The sequence below is a fragment of the Eulemur rufifrons genome, chromosome 6 (genome assembly GCF_041146395.1).
Source record: "Eulemur rufifrons isolate Redbay chromosome 6, OSU_ERuf_1, whole genome shotgun sequence".
In the NCBI taxonomy this organism is placed as follows: Eukaryota; Metazoa; Chordata; class Mammalia; order Primates; family Lemuridae; genus Eulemur; species Eulemur rufifrons.
Window position 1 is genome coordinate 94,025,141 of NC_090988.1, and position 16,943 is coordinate 94,042,083.

Consider the following 16,943-nt stretch of genomic DNA (forward strand, 5'->3'; position numbering starts at 1 on the left):
AATAATCAAACAGCAAAGTGGTTATACCAATTTTACACACCCGCCAGCAGCATCACAATTGTTCCACATCTTCACCACCACTTGGTATTTTTCAACTTTTTCAGTTTAGCATTCTGGTATGTGTATCCTGGTTTATTACTACAATTTTAATTTGCATTTCCCTGATAACTAATAAAGTTGAGTACTTCTTTGTGAAGTATTGGTTCCCATCTTTTGCCATCTTTTGGTTGGGTCATCTAGGGTTTTTTACTGATTTGTAGAAGTTATTTATGTATTCTGGACATGAGTCTTTTCTCAGAGAAACGTATTGTAAATATCTTCTTCCATTTGCATGTTACCTTTGAATTCTCATCATGATGACTTTTATGAACAGAAATTCTTAAGAGAGAATTTATGCTTATTATTTATTATTTCAGGTGTCAGATTTTATAGTGAAAGTACAATTGAATTAGGTTTACCGACCTGTACCCTCTGTTTCAGTCTGTCTGCTTGGATGACTGAATCAAAAACCTGGATAATCTTTCACCTAACAGCAGCATACTGAATTGCAGTCACAGTGCATGCAGAGAAAAGAACTTCCTCCTAAGTCTAAACCAAACCTTAAGTGTAAAGACAACACATTCTTTAACTCCACTCTTATTGCTTTCCACAATGTACGTGGAAAAAGGATCTGTGGATCTGTGATTCAATGGATCAGGGAAATTACACCAGGGTGAAAGAATTTATCTTTCTGGGAATTACTCAGTCCCAAGAGCTGAGCTGGATCTTATTTATCTTCCTGTTTTTGGTGTACATGACAACTCTGGTAGGAAACCTCCTCATCATGGTTACGGTTACCTGTGACTCCCAACTTCACATCCCCATGTACTTCCTGCTCCGCAATCTGTCCGTCTTGGACATCTGCTTCTCCTCCATCACAGCTCCTAAGGTCCTAATTGATCTTCTCTCGGAGAGAAAGAGCATCTCCTTCAATGGCTGTGTCACTCAGATGTTCTTCTTCCACCTTCTGGGGGGAGCAGACGTTTTTTCTCTCTCTGTCATGGCCTTTGACCGCTACGTGGCCATCTCCAAGCCCCTGCGCTATGTGACCATCATGAGTAGGGGGAGATGCACAGCTCTCATCACAGCCTCCTGGGTGGGGGGCTTTGTCCACTCCATTGTACAGATTTCCCTGTTGCTCCCACTGCCCTTCTGTGGACCCAATGTTCTTGACACTTTCTACTGTGATGTCCCCCAGGTCCTCAAACTCGCCTGCATGGACACCTTCACCCTGGAGCTTCTAATGATTTCCAATAATGGATTAGTCAGTTGGTTTATATTCGTCTTTCTCCTCATGTCCTACACAGTCATCTTGACGATGCTGAGGTCTCACAGTGGGGAGGGCAGGAGGAAAGCCATCTCCACCTGCACCTCCCACATCACTGTGGTGACCCTGCATTTCGTGCCCTGCATCTATGTCTACGCCCGGCCCTTCACTGCCCTCCCGACAGATACCGCCATCTCTGTCACCTTCACGGTCATCTCCCTCTCCTCAATCCTATGATCTACACCCTGAGGAATCAGGAAATGAAGTCAGCTATGAGGAAGCTAAAGAAACAACTAGGGCATTCAGAAAAGATTTAAATTTAATGAGGAAAAGATAGTACCAAAATGTAAAGGTAGACATTAAATTTAACTTTATCGAAATAGGAAGAGATCACCTTAATGCCCAAAACATAGGGGTATCTGTGGTTACCATGGAGTCCTGAAAGAGGCTGGTCCTGTGGTATGTGCTGGGGATCACAGAGGTGATACTGCTTTAAGGTGAGACCCATTCACGTCTTCCACTACTCATTTTCAATTATTCATTCCACAAATATTTACAGAACATATCCTATGTGCCTGACAGTGCTAGGATTCAGATTGCTCCAAAAAGATTAAATACAGTCACCACCCTAGAGGCATACTCCAAAATGTTTTAATAAAGATATAAACAAAATGCTGGGGAAATACTGTGGGCACTTTACTTGAGAGCATCCAAAGACATTTGACAGTGTGTAGTACAGACATTTTCAAGGTGAAAAAGGCAAAGAACAAGCTAAGCAAAAAAACCAGCATGTGCAGAGGAAAAGACTGGTGCAAGAGTGTGCCACGCTTGTGCAACAGTGAACTCAGCGTGGCCATTAAGTAGTACATTCATGGGGTGAAGGCTGGTAGTTGACAAATTGGGAAAGAAGAGCTCCATTTATGGCCTCCTGAGCAATGCAAATCCATGATTTCTACTGGGGAGAGAGGATCCCCAAATCACTTCAAGGCCACGATTTCCTCCTAGGAGAAGGAGGTAGTGATGTTAGTGGGAGTAATTATAAGGAAATATCCGCCTGGTGCAGTGGCTCACGCCTGTAATCCTAGCACTCTAGGAGGCCAAGGCAGGCGGATCCTTTGAGTTCAGGAGTTCGAGACCAACCTGAGCAAGAGCAAGACCCCCGTCTCTTCCAAAAAAGTAGACAGAAAGTAGCTGGACAACTAAAAATATATATAGAAAAAATTAGCCGGGCATGGTGGCAAATGCCTGTAGCCCCAGCTACTCAGGAAGCTGAGCCAGAAGGATGGCTTAACCCCAGGAGTTTGAGGTTGTTCCAGGCAACAGAGCGAGACTCTGTCTCAAAAAAAAAAAAAAAAAAAAAAAAAGAATCATATGCCTATTACAGATGGGGAGCTGGCTGAGTGCTGACAGAGACTCTCTCCTTGACCAAATGTTAGTCAGGCTTCTCTGAGCCCTCTTCTCTACTGGCGCCTCTGTCCTGTCCTCAGCCTGCCTATAGCCCAGTTTTAGCAAGAATCCCACTAACTCAGCTTATGGAGAATCTCCCCTACTCAAGAGGTCTCTCATCATCCTGGCCTGCCTTCAGCAAGAATCCTGTTAATTTAATTTAGCCACAATCCTTCTTACCCTTGATGTCTCCTCTTAATAATTTTCCGTCCACTGACCCCACCCCACCCCCAACTCTGCTCTCTGGCCATAAATCCCCAGCTGTCTTTGCTGTGTTTGGAGTTGAGCCCAATCTGTCTTTTCTTTTGCAATAATCTTGAAACCTATTGCAATAGTCCCAAATAAAATTTTCCTTGCTTTTTAACAAGTGTCAGAATAATGTTTTTCTTTAAGAATACCTGGTGGTGGGAGTCGGGGTAGGGATGGGAAAGATATAAAAATAAGTAACAAGATGCCCTGGCCTCATGGGCCTTCGAACTATAAAATTGAATGGGGGCTGGAAGGAGTGACCAGCTCCACTGAGGCTGGGGCTGAAGTCAAAATAGCATTACAGAGGAAGTTGTGTCATGAACTATCATGAACAGGGAGTACTTGGGCTTTAAAGGTGGTAATGGGGAGAGGGGAAGAACTCCAGAAAGGCACAAGGGCTGGAGCACCAGGGAAGGGAGGAAATGAGACATGAGACAGGCTGGAGAGAGAGACCAAGTCTCAGAGGGCTTTGGGGGGGAAAGGGAATGGGGATGTGACTTTCACATCTCAGAGAAGTCACTGTGATTGCCACCCTAATTAACCTAAGGAACACAGAAAAGCAGAAGAAAGAGGGTTTGCTGAGCCCAAGGAGTACAAGCAGCAAAGCCTAGGTTAGCAGAACTTCTGGAAAGTTCTAAGGAAAGAACATTAAGTAACAAGTAACTGGCAGTTTAATTTCTGGAATCTGTGTCATTTTACCAAGCTTACTGATTTACGCACACAACACTCAATCCTCCAGAGTACTTTAAATTCCCTTTACAGGCAAAAATATAATCAAAGGCAAACAGCAAGTCTGGGAAATACATTGGCAAAACATGTTCTAAATCTAAATCTACAAAGAGCACCTGAAGATCAATAAGGAAACATTAACAATATAATAGAAAATTGGACAAAAAGAGGTGAAAAGAAGTAGGAAGGAGGAAAGGAAAGAAGGGAGAAAGGAAATTTTTAAGCACATGAAAAACATTCAGTCTTACAATAAAAGACATTAGAATAAACCATTTTCACCTTCAAAGACACAAAACTCATTAATACTTTTTATTTGTGAGAGACTGAGGAAAAGCCAGTGTTCTCATGTTGGTGGGAGTGTAATTTGACACAAGCTCTTTAGTGTTGTATGTTTTCTTCAGTGTTGAAAGTGGCAATGTTTACAGAAACAACAAATATATGCCCAACAATGAATTTTCTAAGACAAAAAGGCCATCCTCTGCTTGCTCAGGTTGGCACTCTGTTCTGTCCCTGACCAGTGGCGCAGCCCCGGGCAATTAATTACTGAACCTTAACCTCTCTCTGCTTCCTCTTCCTCACCTGCGGAATGGGGTAGATAGCAATCGAATCATCACCATCACTGAGTCCGCTGAGACCCTACGTCTAATATAAGCGCCTACTCGGGATTTTTCTATTATTATTCTACAGTCTCCTGTCTAAAACCAGTGAACGAGGAAATCCACTACAGCACTGTCCCCGAGACTAGATACAATTTAATTGTTCATCAAAAGGCACAGACTCAAGAATTGTGATACATTGAAACACAGGAAGCGAAAGGATGAGCAAAGACTTATTAATGAAACAGGAAGATTTTCAGAATATTGTTGGGGAAATAAATGGGAGCAGTGATATGCTATGATTGCCACCTCTCGTACGAAAAGCATTAAAGTGGCTTACAAAGTAAACGTACATTTGTACTGGTGAATGCATAGAATATTTCTGGACGGTCGCAAAGGAAACTCCTAACAGTTAAAAGGTGGGAAGCAGACATCACTGTAACCACGCGCGGGATTTTGAATCCTTTGTCTTGTGCATGAAATTAATTTTTCCAAAAGTAATTTTAATTAGAATAAAAGAGGCCAGTGGAGTTGGAGTTAATCTACAAAGAAGGGGTAGCCTTCGGGATGTCATTCGACTTAGCGGCGGCAACTTCTAGGACTGCCCTAGCCGGGTTTAGGACGAGGTAGCAGCTGCGCAACGGGGCCGCGCAGCCTCCGGCTGATGCGCGGGCCTGCAGGAGGGAGAGCGCAGGCGCGGCGGCGCGCGACGCCTCGAGCCGGGCGGAGCCGCTTGCACCTCCCGAGAGGCACCACACGGGGGCAGCGTTGACGGCTGAAACCGCTCGGAGCGCTAAACGGAACCGGGTTGACGCGGTCGGGCGGGGCGCGTCTCAGACCCCGACGAAAACGTTGCGCCTTCAGCTTCACGGAGCAACACCCAAGATCTAGCTCCCAGAAGGGAGCCGTAAAAGAAGAAGAAAAGAAATAGAAAAAAAAAAAAAAAGCCACCTCTCTGTGGTTCCACTGGGGCTCGAACCCAGGACCTTCTGCGTGTAAAGCAGACGTGATAACCGCTACACTATGGAACCACACGTAAGAAAATGGCTCCAAGAGCGGTAATTACAGTCAAAGACACTTTAACGCTGGGAAATGAGATTCAGATTTGCTATTCAGTGATTACTCCGGGACAAAAGCTTTCAAAGGGATTTCAGATTTTCCAGTGCTAAGAGGAGCGAGGCAGCAGAGACACCGTGGAACCAGCTGCGTCTCCAGCCTCCCGAAGCAAAACCCAAAATCAAGCTTCCAAATTGGGACACTAACTCTGAAAACAGAGTAAGCCCCGTTATGGTTCCACTGGGGCTCGAACCCAGGACCTTCTGCGTGTAAAGCAGACGTGATAACCGCTACACTATGGAACCGCACGCTAATTTTTCTTGCCTCAGGGTCGAATAATTGCACATAAAGAATTTTAATGATGTGAAAATGATGCTAAGATTTGATGTTCGGCAATTGTACACGGGAAAAGAAACTTTCAAAAGGATTTCGGACTTTCCGGTGCAACTTCCATCCACGTTTTTCGTCGGCCACAAGGCCCCACAGCTCCTCGGAAAGAAAGCGTCCTGCTCCCGGGCGTGCACCTTTTCTTCCCTAATGTGTGGAGCGCGGAAGATTTGCGAGCATCGGGCTCTGTGGCGCAATGGATAGCGCATTGGACTTCTAGACAGTTGGAGGCATTCAAAGGTTGTGGGTTCGAGTCCCACCAGAGTCGCTTTTCTTTTATCTTGCGTAAGTGGGGGAGGAACGGAAAGTTGGGGAGGCATATGCAACAACAAAAAAAAACCTTACCTTTTAAATTTCCAGTCTGACTCGCCTATCTTGAAAAGGAAGGAAACTAACTGCAGTTCCTGGTTAGGCCCTGTTAGGTCCTCTCGCTTGAAGGTGTCAGGAATCCCGCTCCTCCAACCTTTTGTCAGTCATTTTCACGTGGCTCCAGTTTCTGGTGATGTGATGAAGAAATTGGAAAGAGATGATAACAGTTACTAAGTTTTTTTCCATATTATTCTTTTACATCAGAAATAAAAACAATTTTAAATCATTGTGAAACTTTTTAGTCGCTCAATATTGTCAGAGTTGCTCAAAACTAAAAGAATGGTCAGTCAAATACCAGAATGGCCGAGTGGTTAAGGCGTTGGACTTAAGATCCAATGGATTTATATCCGCGTGGGTTCGAACCCCACTTCTGGTAAGGACGACTTGATTTTTCCAAGCAAAACAAAGTCTTTGCAAATTCCTAGTTGTCCATTTTGCAATTTGAGGCCTCCAAATGACAGTATCCAACACAGCCTGAGAGAGTCATTAAGTGACAATAACATTTCAGTCTAAAAGTTAATGTCTTTTTGCAGACACAGAAACTGTAGCGACATCTTCAGAATTGATGGTTTGGAAGGTACAAAGAAAACATCTGTGTGAAACTACACCTGGGGGAGGGGGAGAGCAGAGAGCCAGAGATAACATTGTGCCGTGAAAATGTTCACTCTTAGTCAACAGTTATTTTTTGAGATCCTACGTACCAAGTACGGTTCTAAAGCCCATGGCTGTGGGGATGCAGTTTTGGGGTTTTGTCTGTCTGTCTTCAAAGCAAAATATAAAATAACAACAAAAAAGGCAAGGTCCTTACCAACAGGTTACTGTCCAGTGACACTTACATGACAAAGTGACAGAAGGAAGAGATGGTTTATAAAAAGTTGACAGATAAATAGAATTTCACACGGTCATAAGCACTAGAGAGAAAAAACAAGGCAGCACAAAAATGACATAGAACTTTTTCAGGACAAACTTATTCCATTTGATTATGAAAATCATTCACCTTGACAGGAATGTTCTTCCTCTCTCTCTACCAAACCTCCAAAGACCGATTCTGCCCCTCCTCCTCCACTAGAAACCTTCCCTGACCAATGACCTCATTCAACGATCCATTCATTCATTCATTCAAGGACAGTTTTTGAGAGCTTTGCGGTTAGGCACTGACCGAGGCTTTGGGGATATACAGAGAGTTCCTGACCTCACAGCAGAAACACTCCAGGAGGAAAGACGGACCCATTAAACAGGTGCTTAAGGTAGGTTGTGATGAGTACAGCAAGAGGAACAGGCTCAGGGCCCCCAGTCCCTAAATCCATCTGGAGAGGACCAAGCAGGGAACCTTGGGGTGACTCCTGAGCTCTGTCTTTAAGGATCAGCCAGAACTTCCCAAACCAAATGAGATGAGAAAGTGGGAAGAGGGTGGCATTTCTAGATGTGGGGAGGGGGCAGGAAAAAAAGCACTGTGGAGTATTCAATGAAATACAAACAGCTCCAGTTACTTCTGTGTGTTAAACAAATCTGTGCCACACCATGAACACTTGGTACAGTTACACAGTGTTTGGTGCCTGTCAGTCTGGTCTGTCTTAGGAGAACAGGAAACAGGTCTTCATGCTCTCTGTCATTCAAAGCTGTACTCAGCAGCCATTGTGTCCCTGACACTGTTGTAAGGAGTGGATGTTTCAAGGTTTGAAGAGAAACAGGCCAAAGGCTCGTAACTCCCCTTGGGGATTGACCTCATGGCACAGGCAGCCCCTTTCCAGGGAGTCTGGCTTTGGTTTTCTTGGGTGAACAGAGACTTCCCATCTGATGCTTAGGGATCCACGTCTTCATTTGTGGAAACTGTGCTTAATACATTTGTGATTTTTCAATACCAACAACTCTTCTCCAAAACAATGAGGCATGGAGGGACCCCCACAGAAGAGAAAGTTGGTGGGGGTTTTTTGTTTTTTTTTTTTTCCTTCTTCTTTTTCTTGTCTTCTGGGTAACAAAAAGTTTGTGCCCTAACCTTTTTCTGCTGGATCCTTAGAAAACACAGCATCAAGGAAGTTTTGATCCGAGGCGCTACCAGAAGCATGGAATAATTTCACAGATCACATCTTTTCATTTATTTCATTATAAAAGTAATACATGCTTTTTAAACATCAAATAATACCGATATACGTCAAGAAAATCATGAGAACTTCCTCTCACACGCTTCATTGCCATTCCCCAAAAAGACTGTGTTCTATCCTTATAGATCTACTGTATATATGTAAACAACATATATAATTATATATATATAATTAAAGGATATATGTGCATATGTTCATATACATAAATTCTTTAGTATTTTTCACAAACAAGTATTACACCATACATAGTTTGTCACACCATATCCTTTTTGCTTAACATAACAAGGATATCTTTCCATATGATTATTTTTTTAATCTTTGCCAGTTGCTCTCTCGCTGTGTTTCTCCATAAAGGAATGCAAACCTCATCGTTCCCCAACACAGTGTCTTTGAACGCCAAAGAGAGCTACAGTGGGCGTGAGGCTCCACCTTCCACGACTCCGAATCCTCCCTTTCAAGGGATCTTACCCAATGCCTAAAGAAATGACATGGCAAAGCAGTTATGAAGGAACAGGACGAATTACAGGATTGACTGATTAGGGACGTCCGGGACACAGCTGCCAAGGTAACAGGACTCTCTAAAGAGGTAAAATCCAGCCTGCAGCTTGCCTGATCAAAATCTCTCAACGGCAGCTTCAGGAAAATGGTCAGATGCCCCGGCGAAGGAAATAACGTCACTTCCCATTTGCCATTCCCTCTGCTCGGAATTCTCCGTCCAAGTGTTCGGGGCCCATCCGCAGCTCAGTTCAGGCACCGCCATTCGGGAAACTTGGCTGACTGACCTCGGGTGCCCCCCAAGTCCTCCCGGGTCCGCAAAAAGGTTGGACCCACCACAGAGCGCTCGACTGGGGGCTTCCGTTTGGCGCGACTTCCGGCCCCGCCGAGGGCGGGGACTAAGTCTGCAGCCCCCGCGGGCTCGCTGCGTTCCTGAAGCGCGGTATGTGATCAATAAATGTCTGTCCGAATTATTCACCGGCGATCCGGCCGCAAGACGCTGCAGGCCTCCTCAGAGACCGAGACCGGGATTGGAAACCCCGCCGCTCCCCCAGAGGCCCACCCGGAGTTCTGGATCTGGGGAATTCCTCGCGTGAAGTTCCCTCCGGGGCGCCGGGCCGGTCGGGCGGGCGGTTATTTTTCGTCTCAATTTGGAAGGTTCACCTCTCAGGGAATCAGCAAGAAGACTCATGATTTTAAGCGAAAGGAGAAGCAATGCGGCCACGTGGCGTATTTTACTGCAGATAGGCGAGGGGAAACAGCGTCTTTAGGAGCCCGGATAGCTCAGTCGGTAGAGCATCAGACTTTTAATCTGAGGGTCCAGGGTTCAAGCCCCTGTTCGGGCGGGGGTTGTTTTAAACTCCTAAAACAAATTTAGGTATGTTGTGTGTCCCAAGTAAGACCGAGCAAGTGGGAGCTTATACAAAACCTACTTGGGTTCCCCACTTAGGGGAGTTGATAACCCAGAAGTAGGCAACATGAGACTTTGCAGTGATTTTGGTCGAAAAAATACAAAACCTGCTTGGGGTCCCCACTTAGGGGAGTCAATAACCCGGAAGTAGGGAACATGAGACTTTGTAGTGATTTTGGCCGAAAAAATGAATGGTGGGGAAAGTGCCGAGTAACTTTCTCTTCCAACCTTTATTGCTTTGTGTTCGGATATTTTTCCCCTTAAAACTAGCACGTATCATTTTTATATTCAAAACATTAATGAGCACATAACCGAGAAAATTGCACACCTGTCGTCAAGAGTCATAATAGTTATATTCTTGGCAGGAACTGTGCAGCTTTTGGCACTGAGGAATGTTTTCAGACGCTTTTTATTAAAAGCTCGGTGAGGAAACGGAAGCTCCAAGAAATATTTCAGAAAAAGGCACGTGAAAATGCATAATTCATACGACTCCAACGAGGCGGGGTCCCTCACCAGATTCCTAGAGACCTGGTGGGACTGTGACTTGTTTCTTGCTGTAAAGACAAATGCTTTTGAAGACTGTCTTCATGTCTGCCGCCAACGAGAAAATTTGCAACCGCAGAGAGGTGACTACACTAGGTATCAAACCCAAGACATTCCCCCAGTGGAACAGACGTGTCAGCCACCGCAATAAGAAATTTTGTGCCATATATTGCTACCTAACATCCAATAGTATAAACAGTGACTACGGAACTGGGAACAGATCATTCTCTGTTTTCTGACTTCTTTAAGAGTTTTAAAGTCTTTCCATCCTCATAATGCTTCACTAAATACTATCGTCTCACTACTACGTGCCCACTTAAGAGACAGGGAGAACAGCCGTCTGTCTATGTGTGTGTAAAGTGAGTTGCCATAGGGAGAGAAACGAGCCAACCGGGAGGTTGGAAGTGGGCTCCAGTCCCAACAAAAGCCTTGCCGAAACCCGGGATCGAACCAGGGACCTTTAGATCTTCAGTCTAACGCTCTCCCAACTGAGCTATTTCGGCTAGAGCATGTACCCTCCCCGCCCTGTTAAAAGAAATTAAAAAAAAAAAAAAAAAATCCCGTTTCATTTCCATCCTTTTAATTCCTCATTTCACCTTCCAAACTGTGTTATTTTTAACTCTGAGGTTTTGAGGACAATGAATAAGAAAACTAATTCCTATCGTGTGAGGAAACTCGCGTTCTGCCTTTATTGTCTTCCTAATACTTTCTCTATCTCTCTCCCGGGTCCTAATAAGAATAAAAACAGCCATTTACTAAGAACCTACTGTGTGCCCAGCACGGATCTACAGGGTCCCATTCAATTCCCACCCCAACGCCTGCTTTGAGTGGATATGACAATATAAAAATTTTTAAATGAAATAACTAATATGCTCCCAATCATCTGGAACTAAACTAGAACTAAGCCAGATCTGTTGGCTCCAAAACACGAAAGGTCGTGATTGAGACACACTCTGAGTTTTTTATTTGTCACCTTTTAGCAAAGGCTGAAATCCATGGCTGGAGAGGGAATGGACAGAACGGGAAGGAGGAAAGACTACAAGGGCTAGGTGCTCTCTACCCCTGTCCTCATCCTGGGTCCTTCTGGTTCAGTCAGAAAATGGTTGGAGTAAAGACAGTCCACTTTTCAAGGTTCCCCAAAGTGAATCTGATCAGTTTCCAAGGGACTCCCTCAGGAAGAAGAAGAAAAAAATTGGTGCTTGCCACACAGCTCCTTGCCTGTTCCTCTCCCTGGAATGCCCTCTGAGCCATTCACGTTGCTCAAGAAAGAAGCCTCTTGCCCAACGAGCCCACTTTCTCTTGGATCAGTGACAATTGCTGTCTCTTCAGCACATACCAACCAACCCAAGTCTCATGAATAAGATCTTACGCTCTTAGACATGCTGGGCATATATTTCTCTGAAATGATTCCTTGCCTGTTTCAATATGTATCTTTTGTTTCATCGCTAGATTGAAAGCACTTTAATAATTATAATAATGGCTTCTATGTATTGAATGCTTGCTTTTAGGCTGACTCTACAAAGCACTGTGCATGCATTATCTCATTTAATTATCACAAGTTTACGAGATGGAAGCTATTATTATTTATTCCCTTTCTCCTCGGGAAGCTGAGCTGGAGAGACAGGGAGGTAATTGTGGGGTCTGTACAGACCACGAGTAACGCATTCCCGTGGGGAAAGTGAAGACCCTGCCTCACGCTTGAGCGCTACCTCACCTTGGCCCTTCCCCGCTGACCAGGACTCGCTGGGTTCCATAGTCCTTCCGCTAAGAGAGCAGCTGACACATTCAGCCCACATTCCCATCCTGTCAATGAGGTGAAAACCAACTTTCTTCTGGTGCCCGGCTGAAGCAAAGAAGGCTGTCATTAGCTAAGCAAGGGATGCACCTGGTCCCTTCGCCACACAAGGAAAAGTAGTTCACCTTGGTGACCTTACATCTGAGCTTTTTGTGTTCACAAGTCAACTTCCTAAAAACCTTTGCAGGATCCGATGTTTCCCTTTTTAATTTGAAGTAGGTGGGCGCTAACTTTTTTCGTTTTATCCCATTCCAGTTTCTTGAATGCACTCTCTCCTAATATGCACCCTGTTCCTCCCACCAGCAGAAGCTGCTATCTCAACCTCACCTTCTTGCTGTGTTCAGGGTCCTATCTGTGAAGCGGGGGAGGAGAGTGGGAGGATTTGACCTCTGAGAGAAGGGAGTTGCTCTGCTAGGGGCTTCAGCTTCTAGACAATGATCTCTTTCTTTTTAGAGCGCAGAAAAACTCTTTCGAAGGGCATTAAGGAGAGCTGGGAAGGTGCAGTATCCGAGCCATAGTCCTCAGGCACGTGGCGGGAGGGAACCTAAGAGAGAGGGGTCAGCAGGGGCCGTTCACAGGGAAGTCCCCAGGGGCTCCCTGAAGGCGTGTCAGTTTCCCATCCTTCAATGTATCAGTAGTTGGGATCTAACGATCCGGTGGTGGCTGCAGAATAAATCTGCCTGTTTTGGCCCCCAGGCGATGGACTGTAAGTCTCCCGGATGCCTCTGCACAAAGGCCCACAGGTGACCGTGCTCGCGGAGGCCACGGGATTCTCCCCAGAAAGAGGTAGGACTAATTCCCTTTTTCAAATACAGTAAGTTGGTTAACACACACACCTCCCTAAACTGGTTGTCTTTCTTTACTGTGAAAAAACGACTCCCGCCCGAACAGGGACTTGAACCCTGGACCCTCAGATTAAAAGTCTGATGCTCTACCGACTGAGCTATCCGGGCTCTGGGGAGGATACCCCCTTCAATCAATGAAAGCTGTGTCATCGTTGGCGCTGGGAACTAATGGGCGTGACGCCCAGCGAGCTCCTGGACTCCTCCTTTGTGTGATTCAACCCAATTCCAAAGCACAAAGCCGGCGGGGGAGGGGAGGAGGCGAAGTAGGGAGTCTGGAGGGAGAGTGATCAGGTTGTTCTTTAGCAGCTGCACACTGATTTGTTAAATAAAGCATGCTCCCCTTTTACTTAGAGACCCCTTGGCAAACCTGAACCTTGAGTTCTGCAAAATTGCGCAGAGGGAGAAGAAGCCGCCTACTGTCCCCACCGCTACACGTTTCTTAGCCCTAAACCCAAAGCACACAGGGTTGAAGACCATAGTTCAGTGGTTAAAGACTATCAGGCTGCCCCTTCTTCGGAGTAGACATCACTTCGTAATTCCTCGTCCGCATCCCAGGTGCCCACCTCAAAAAGGAGCGCCAAACAGATTAGCTGAAAAGAGACAATCGGAGCCACTGCTGGCTCGCCCGCGATCCGGGGCGGCTCCCCGCCCGGTGTCCCCACTGGCCAGGCCTCTGCGCACGCGCAGCTCACGCCGCCATTGGCTGGCTGACTCCGCTGCTTCTCTGCTCCTCACCTCCAAACAGCACTATTTTCGTGACATGCTCTTAGTCCTCTGGGCCTTTGCACGTGCTGTGTTCCATCGGTAAGTGAAATGTCACTGTCCTTTCATCTCCTTCTCTTTCGTTCTCCCCAAGCACCTGTAGAGAAGGAAAAATAATTTTTCTCCTACCGTTCTGAGTTCTCAGGTGGGACTCCTTTACCAAAACAAAACAAAAACTTAAATGTAAAAGCATGAAATCATAAAAATTCTAGAAAAAAACGTAGGAAAAACTCTTCTTGACATCAACGTAGGCAAAGAATTTATGACTAAGACCCCAAAGGCAAATTCGGCAACTACAAAAATATTAATAAATGAGACTTAATTAAATGTGAAAGCTTCTGCACAGCAAAGGAAATAATTAACAGAGTGAATAGACAACCTACAGAATGGAAGAAAATATTCACAAACTATGCATCCAAAAAGGACTAATATCCAGAATCTACAAAGAACTCAAATCAGCAAGAAAAAAATAAAACATAAAAAAGTAGGCAGAAGACATGAAGAGAAGTTTTTCAAAAGAAGATAGACAAATAGGCAGCAAACATGAAAAAATGCACAATATCACTAATCATCAGGGAAATGCAAATTAAAATTACAATGAGATACCACCTTACCCCTGTCAGTATGGCCATTACTAAAAAGTCAAAAAACAATAGAGGCTGGCATGGATGCAGAGAGAAAGGAACGCATATACACTGTTGGTCAGACTAGGAATTAGTACAACCTCTATGGAAAATAGTATGGAGATTCCTTAAAGAAATAAATGTAGACCTGCCATTCTATCCCACAATCCCTCTGCTGGGTATTTACCCAAAGGATAAGAAATCATTTTATTAAAAAAGGCACCTGCACTTGAATGTTTATCATTCAAATATGATTTACAACTGCAAAGATGTGGAATCAACCTAAGTGCCCATCGATTCACGAGTGGATGAAGAAAATGTCATACACACACACACACACACACACACACACGGAGTACTATTCAGTCATAAAGAGGAATGAAATAATGTCTTTTGCAGCAACTTGGATGGAACTGGAGATCATTATCCTAAGTGAAGTTTCTCAGGAATGGAAAACCAAACGCCACGTGTTCTCACTAATAAGTGGAAGGTAAACAATGGGTACACACAGGCACAAAGAGATATAAAGGACATTGGAAACCAAGAAGGGGGAAGGGTGGGGGGCATGAGGGATAAAAGGATAAAAACTTACCTATTGGATACAATGAACACTATTCTGGTGTCAAAAATACCAAAAGCCCTGACTTAAGCATTATACTTGTTATCCATGTTATCCATGTAACAGATACATTTGTATTCTCTTAATATTTTGAAATATAAAACAGAATAACAGGAGAAAAACAAACAGAAGTGTATTTCATATGTATGTGGGAGATACCCAGGGAAGTAGTAATTCCAAAGATATGGTTTAGAACTGCAGTCTATATAGCATTTTCAACAAAGAACAATTAATTTTTGGAGAAGTGACAAGATAAAGGAAAAGGACCTTGTGGCAGGGGCAGAAAATTGTGGGAAAGCAAATATATGGGAAGTTAATGATAGATAAAAGCTAGTTAGTAAAGTTTGTTATATAGATTCCTCTGGTGCCCTCTCCAAACTGGTAAGGGCCTAAGGTTGTCTTAGGTGATCAACTTTAGAAGAGAAGAGGGACACCTTTGTAAATGTATGTCCCACTTTTAGGCAAATAGAAGGAGGTTAAAGAGCTTTTTTTTTTTTTTTAATATGCTGCTTCTCAATTGCCTTTAACTCAAAATAATCGTTAGGCCAAAGTGGCATGTTTTGAGATGGCATATTCTGCTACCCTTCACACCTTTGAGAATGCAGCTTAACTGCCATGCTCTCCCAGAAGCTCCCTGTAACCAGCCCCATCCCTCCTCTTCCAACTCCTCCCTCCACTACCCACCACCCACCAACTATGGATCTCCTATAGCTCTGTCAGGCGTGCAGGCAGGCAGCGAACAATTAAGAGCCCTTTAATTAATTCTGTAATAGAGGAAAATTCAAGTGCTTCGGTGACACAGAAGAAAAACTAGGTGGGGAGAGTTGCACCTGGCAGGAAAAAAGGCATTAGACTTGTGTCTTGAAAGGCGAGTAGGAGTGTGCAGACATGAAGAACCAGAGAAACCCTGTCTTCTTCTCTGAGCTTCCTGCTTGAATTCCAAATGCTTCTCACTGGGATTTCCCCCTTTCCTCTTCATGCCGAAAACTCAACAGTGTTTGCCTTTTTAGGGCAAAACCCCAATATTTCCCAGGAGTATGACTCCCACCTTAATGGTCTGAAGGTGGCTGACCTTTGCTCAGAGCAGTAGTAACGATCTCATTCTTCACTCTTACCTGTATGTAAGCAACACTTTGAAGCATGCCGTCGGGGTTCTCCCGACAAACAGAACCCGTAAGATAGAGATAGAAATAGAGGCAGAGATAGAAACAGAGGTAGAGACAGAGTTAAGAACTTGGTCACACAATTGTGGGGGTTGGCAAGCCCAAAACCTGTAGGGCAGGCTGATAGTTCCAAAATTCAGGTAAGAGTTGTTGTTGCAGTCTTGGGTCCAAATTCAGCAGGGCAGTAAGCTGGAGACTTGGGCAGGTTTTCTATGTCAAAATTGTGTGGAGAATTCCTTCTTCCTCAGAAACCCCAGTCTTTGCTCTTAAGGGATTCAACTGATTGGATGAGGGTCACCCACGTTACAGAGTGTAATCTACTTTACTCAAAGCCTAATTACTTAAATGTTAATCACATCTAAAAACAAACAAACAAACAAAAAAACAGTACCTTCACAGTAACATCTATACCGGTGTTTGAACAAACAACTAGGCACCACAGCCTAGCCAAGTTGACACATAGAATTAGCTGTCACATACGCTGACATACATCATGCAAAGTGCATCTATGAGACCACCATTTGGGTTTCCTTCCTATTGATCATCACTGGATTTTCAAGCATCCGGGAGCTGATGGGGGAGGCGGTGCAGCCGAGCGCCCTGCACGTCTGCGCAGCCCCAGCGCCGGCCCCCTAGGACGGTCGGAGGAAGGTTCCAACGTCTACAGGTACCGGAAACCCGGAAGAACAGTTCAGCCAGGATTGCTCAAGAAAGTGAAAGTGTGCAGGGCGTGGGGAGAGGGCGTAGTATGAGGACGCAAACCCCACGTCAGAGAAGGGGCCCTGACTGTACTGAGCAGTTTAGGAGACACGATATAAAGTACCTTTCCGTTTTCCAGTGTCCTCCCTCCGCGGGGTAAAGGCGGGCGAATCTTTTTGAATCTACCCAAACTCGAGTGGGACAATCTGAGAAGCTACGTGTGGGTGATGACACCTAAAATGGAACTGC

At 44.8% G+C, this 16,943-nt stretch overlaps 1 protein-coding gene and 7 non-coding genes across 8 annotated transcripts; 4 read left to right on the forward strand and 4 right to left on the reverse strand.

Annotated features, from left to right (window-relative positions):
• Positions 1-688: 688 nt before the first annotated feature.
• On the forward strand, positions 689-1,543 carry LOC138384545 (olfactory receptor 4D9). Its single transcript, XM_069470062.1, has one exon. It carries the CDS (start codon positions 689-691, stop codon positions 1,541-1,543), a length of 855 nt encoding a protein of 284 aa, XP_069326163.1.
• Positions 1,544-5,284: 3,741 nt separating this feature from the next.
• Positions 5,285-5,357, reverse strand: TRNAV-UAC (transfer RNA valine (anticodon UAC)). Its single transcript has one exon. It is a non-coding gene; the product is annotated as a tRNA-Val (tRNA).
• A 257-nt stretch (positions 5,358-5,614) lies between these two features.
• TRNAV-UAC (transfer RNA valine (anticodon UAC)) lies at positions 5,615-5,687 on the reverse strand. Its single transcript has one exon. It is a non-coding gene; the product is annotated as a tRNA-Val (tRNA).
• Positions 5,688-5,951: 264 nt separating this feature from the next.
• Positions 5,952-6,037, forward strand: TRNAR-UCU (transfer RNA arginine (anticodon UCU)). Its single transcript is given in 2 exon segments — positions 5,952-5,988; positions 6,002-6,037. It is a non-coding gene; the product is annotated as a tRNA-Arg (tRNA).
• A 394-nt stretch (positions 6,038-6,431) lies between these two features.
• TRNAL-UAA (transfer RNA leucine (anticodon UAA)) lies at positions 6,432-6,514 on the forward strand. The gene has a single exon. It is a non-coding gene; the product is annotated as a tRNA-Leu (tRNA).
• A 2,993-nt stretch (positions 6,515-9,507) lies between these two features.
• On the forward strand, positions 9,508-9,580 carry TRNAK-UUU (transfer RNA lysine (anticodon UUU)). The gene has a single exon. It is a non-coding gene; the product is annotated as a tRNA-Lys (tRNA).
• A 1,038-nt stretch (positions 9,581-10,618) lies between these two features.
• On the reverse strand, positions 10,619-10,691 carry TRNAF-GAA (transfer RNA phenylalanine (anticodon GAA)). The gene has a single exon. It is a non-coding gene; the product is annotated as a tRNA-Phe (tRNA).
• Positions 10,692-12,863: 2,172 nt separating this feature from the next.
• TRNAK-UUU (transfer RNA lysine (anticodon UUU)) lies at positions 12,864-12,936 on the reverse strand. The gene has a single exon. It is a non-coding gene; the product is annotated as a tRNA-Lys (tRNA).
• Positions 12,937-16,943: the final 4,007 nt, after the last annotated feature.

Bases quoted from the DNA above. Each gene is read 5' to 3' on its own strand.
- LOC138384545 (XM_069470062.1), top strand. From the start codon at position 689: ATGGATCAGGGAAATTACACCAGGGTGAAAGAATTTATCTTTCTGGGA.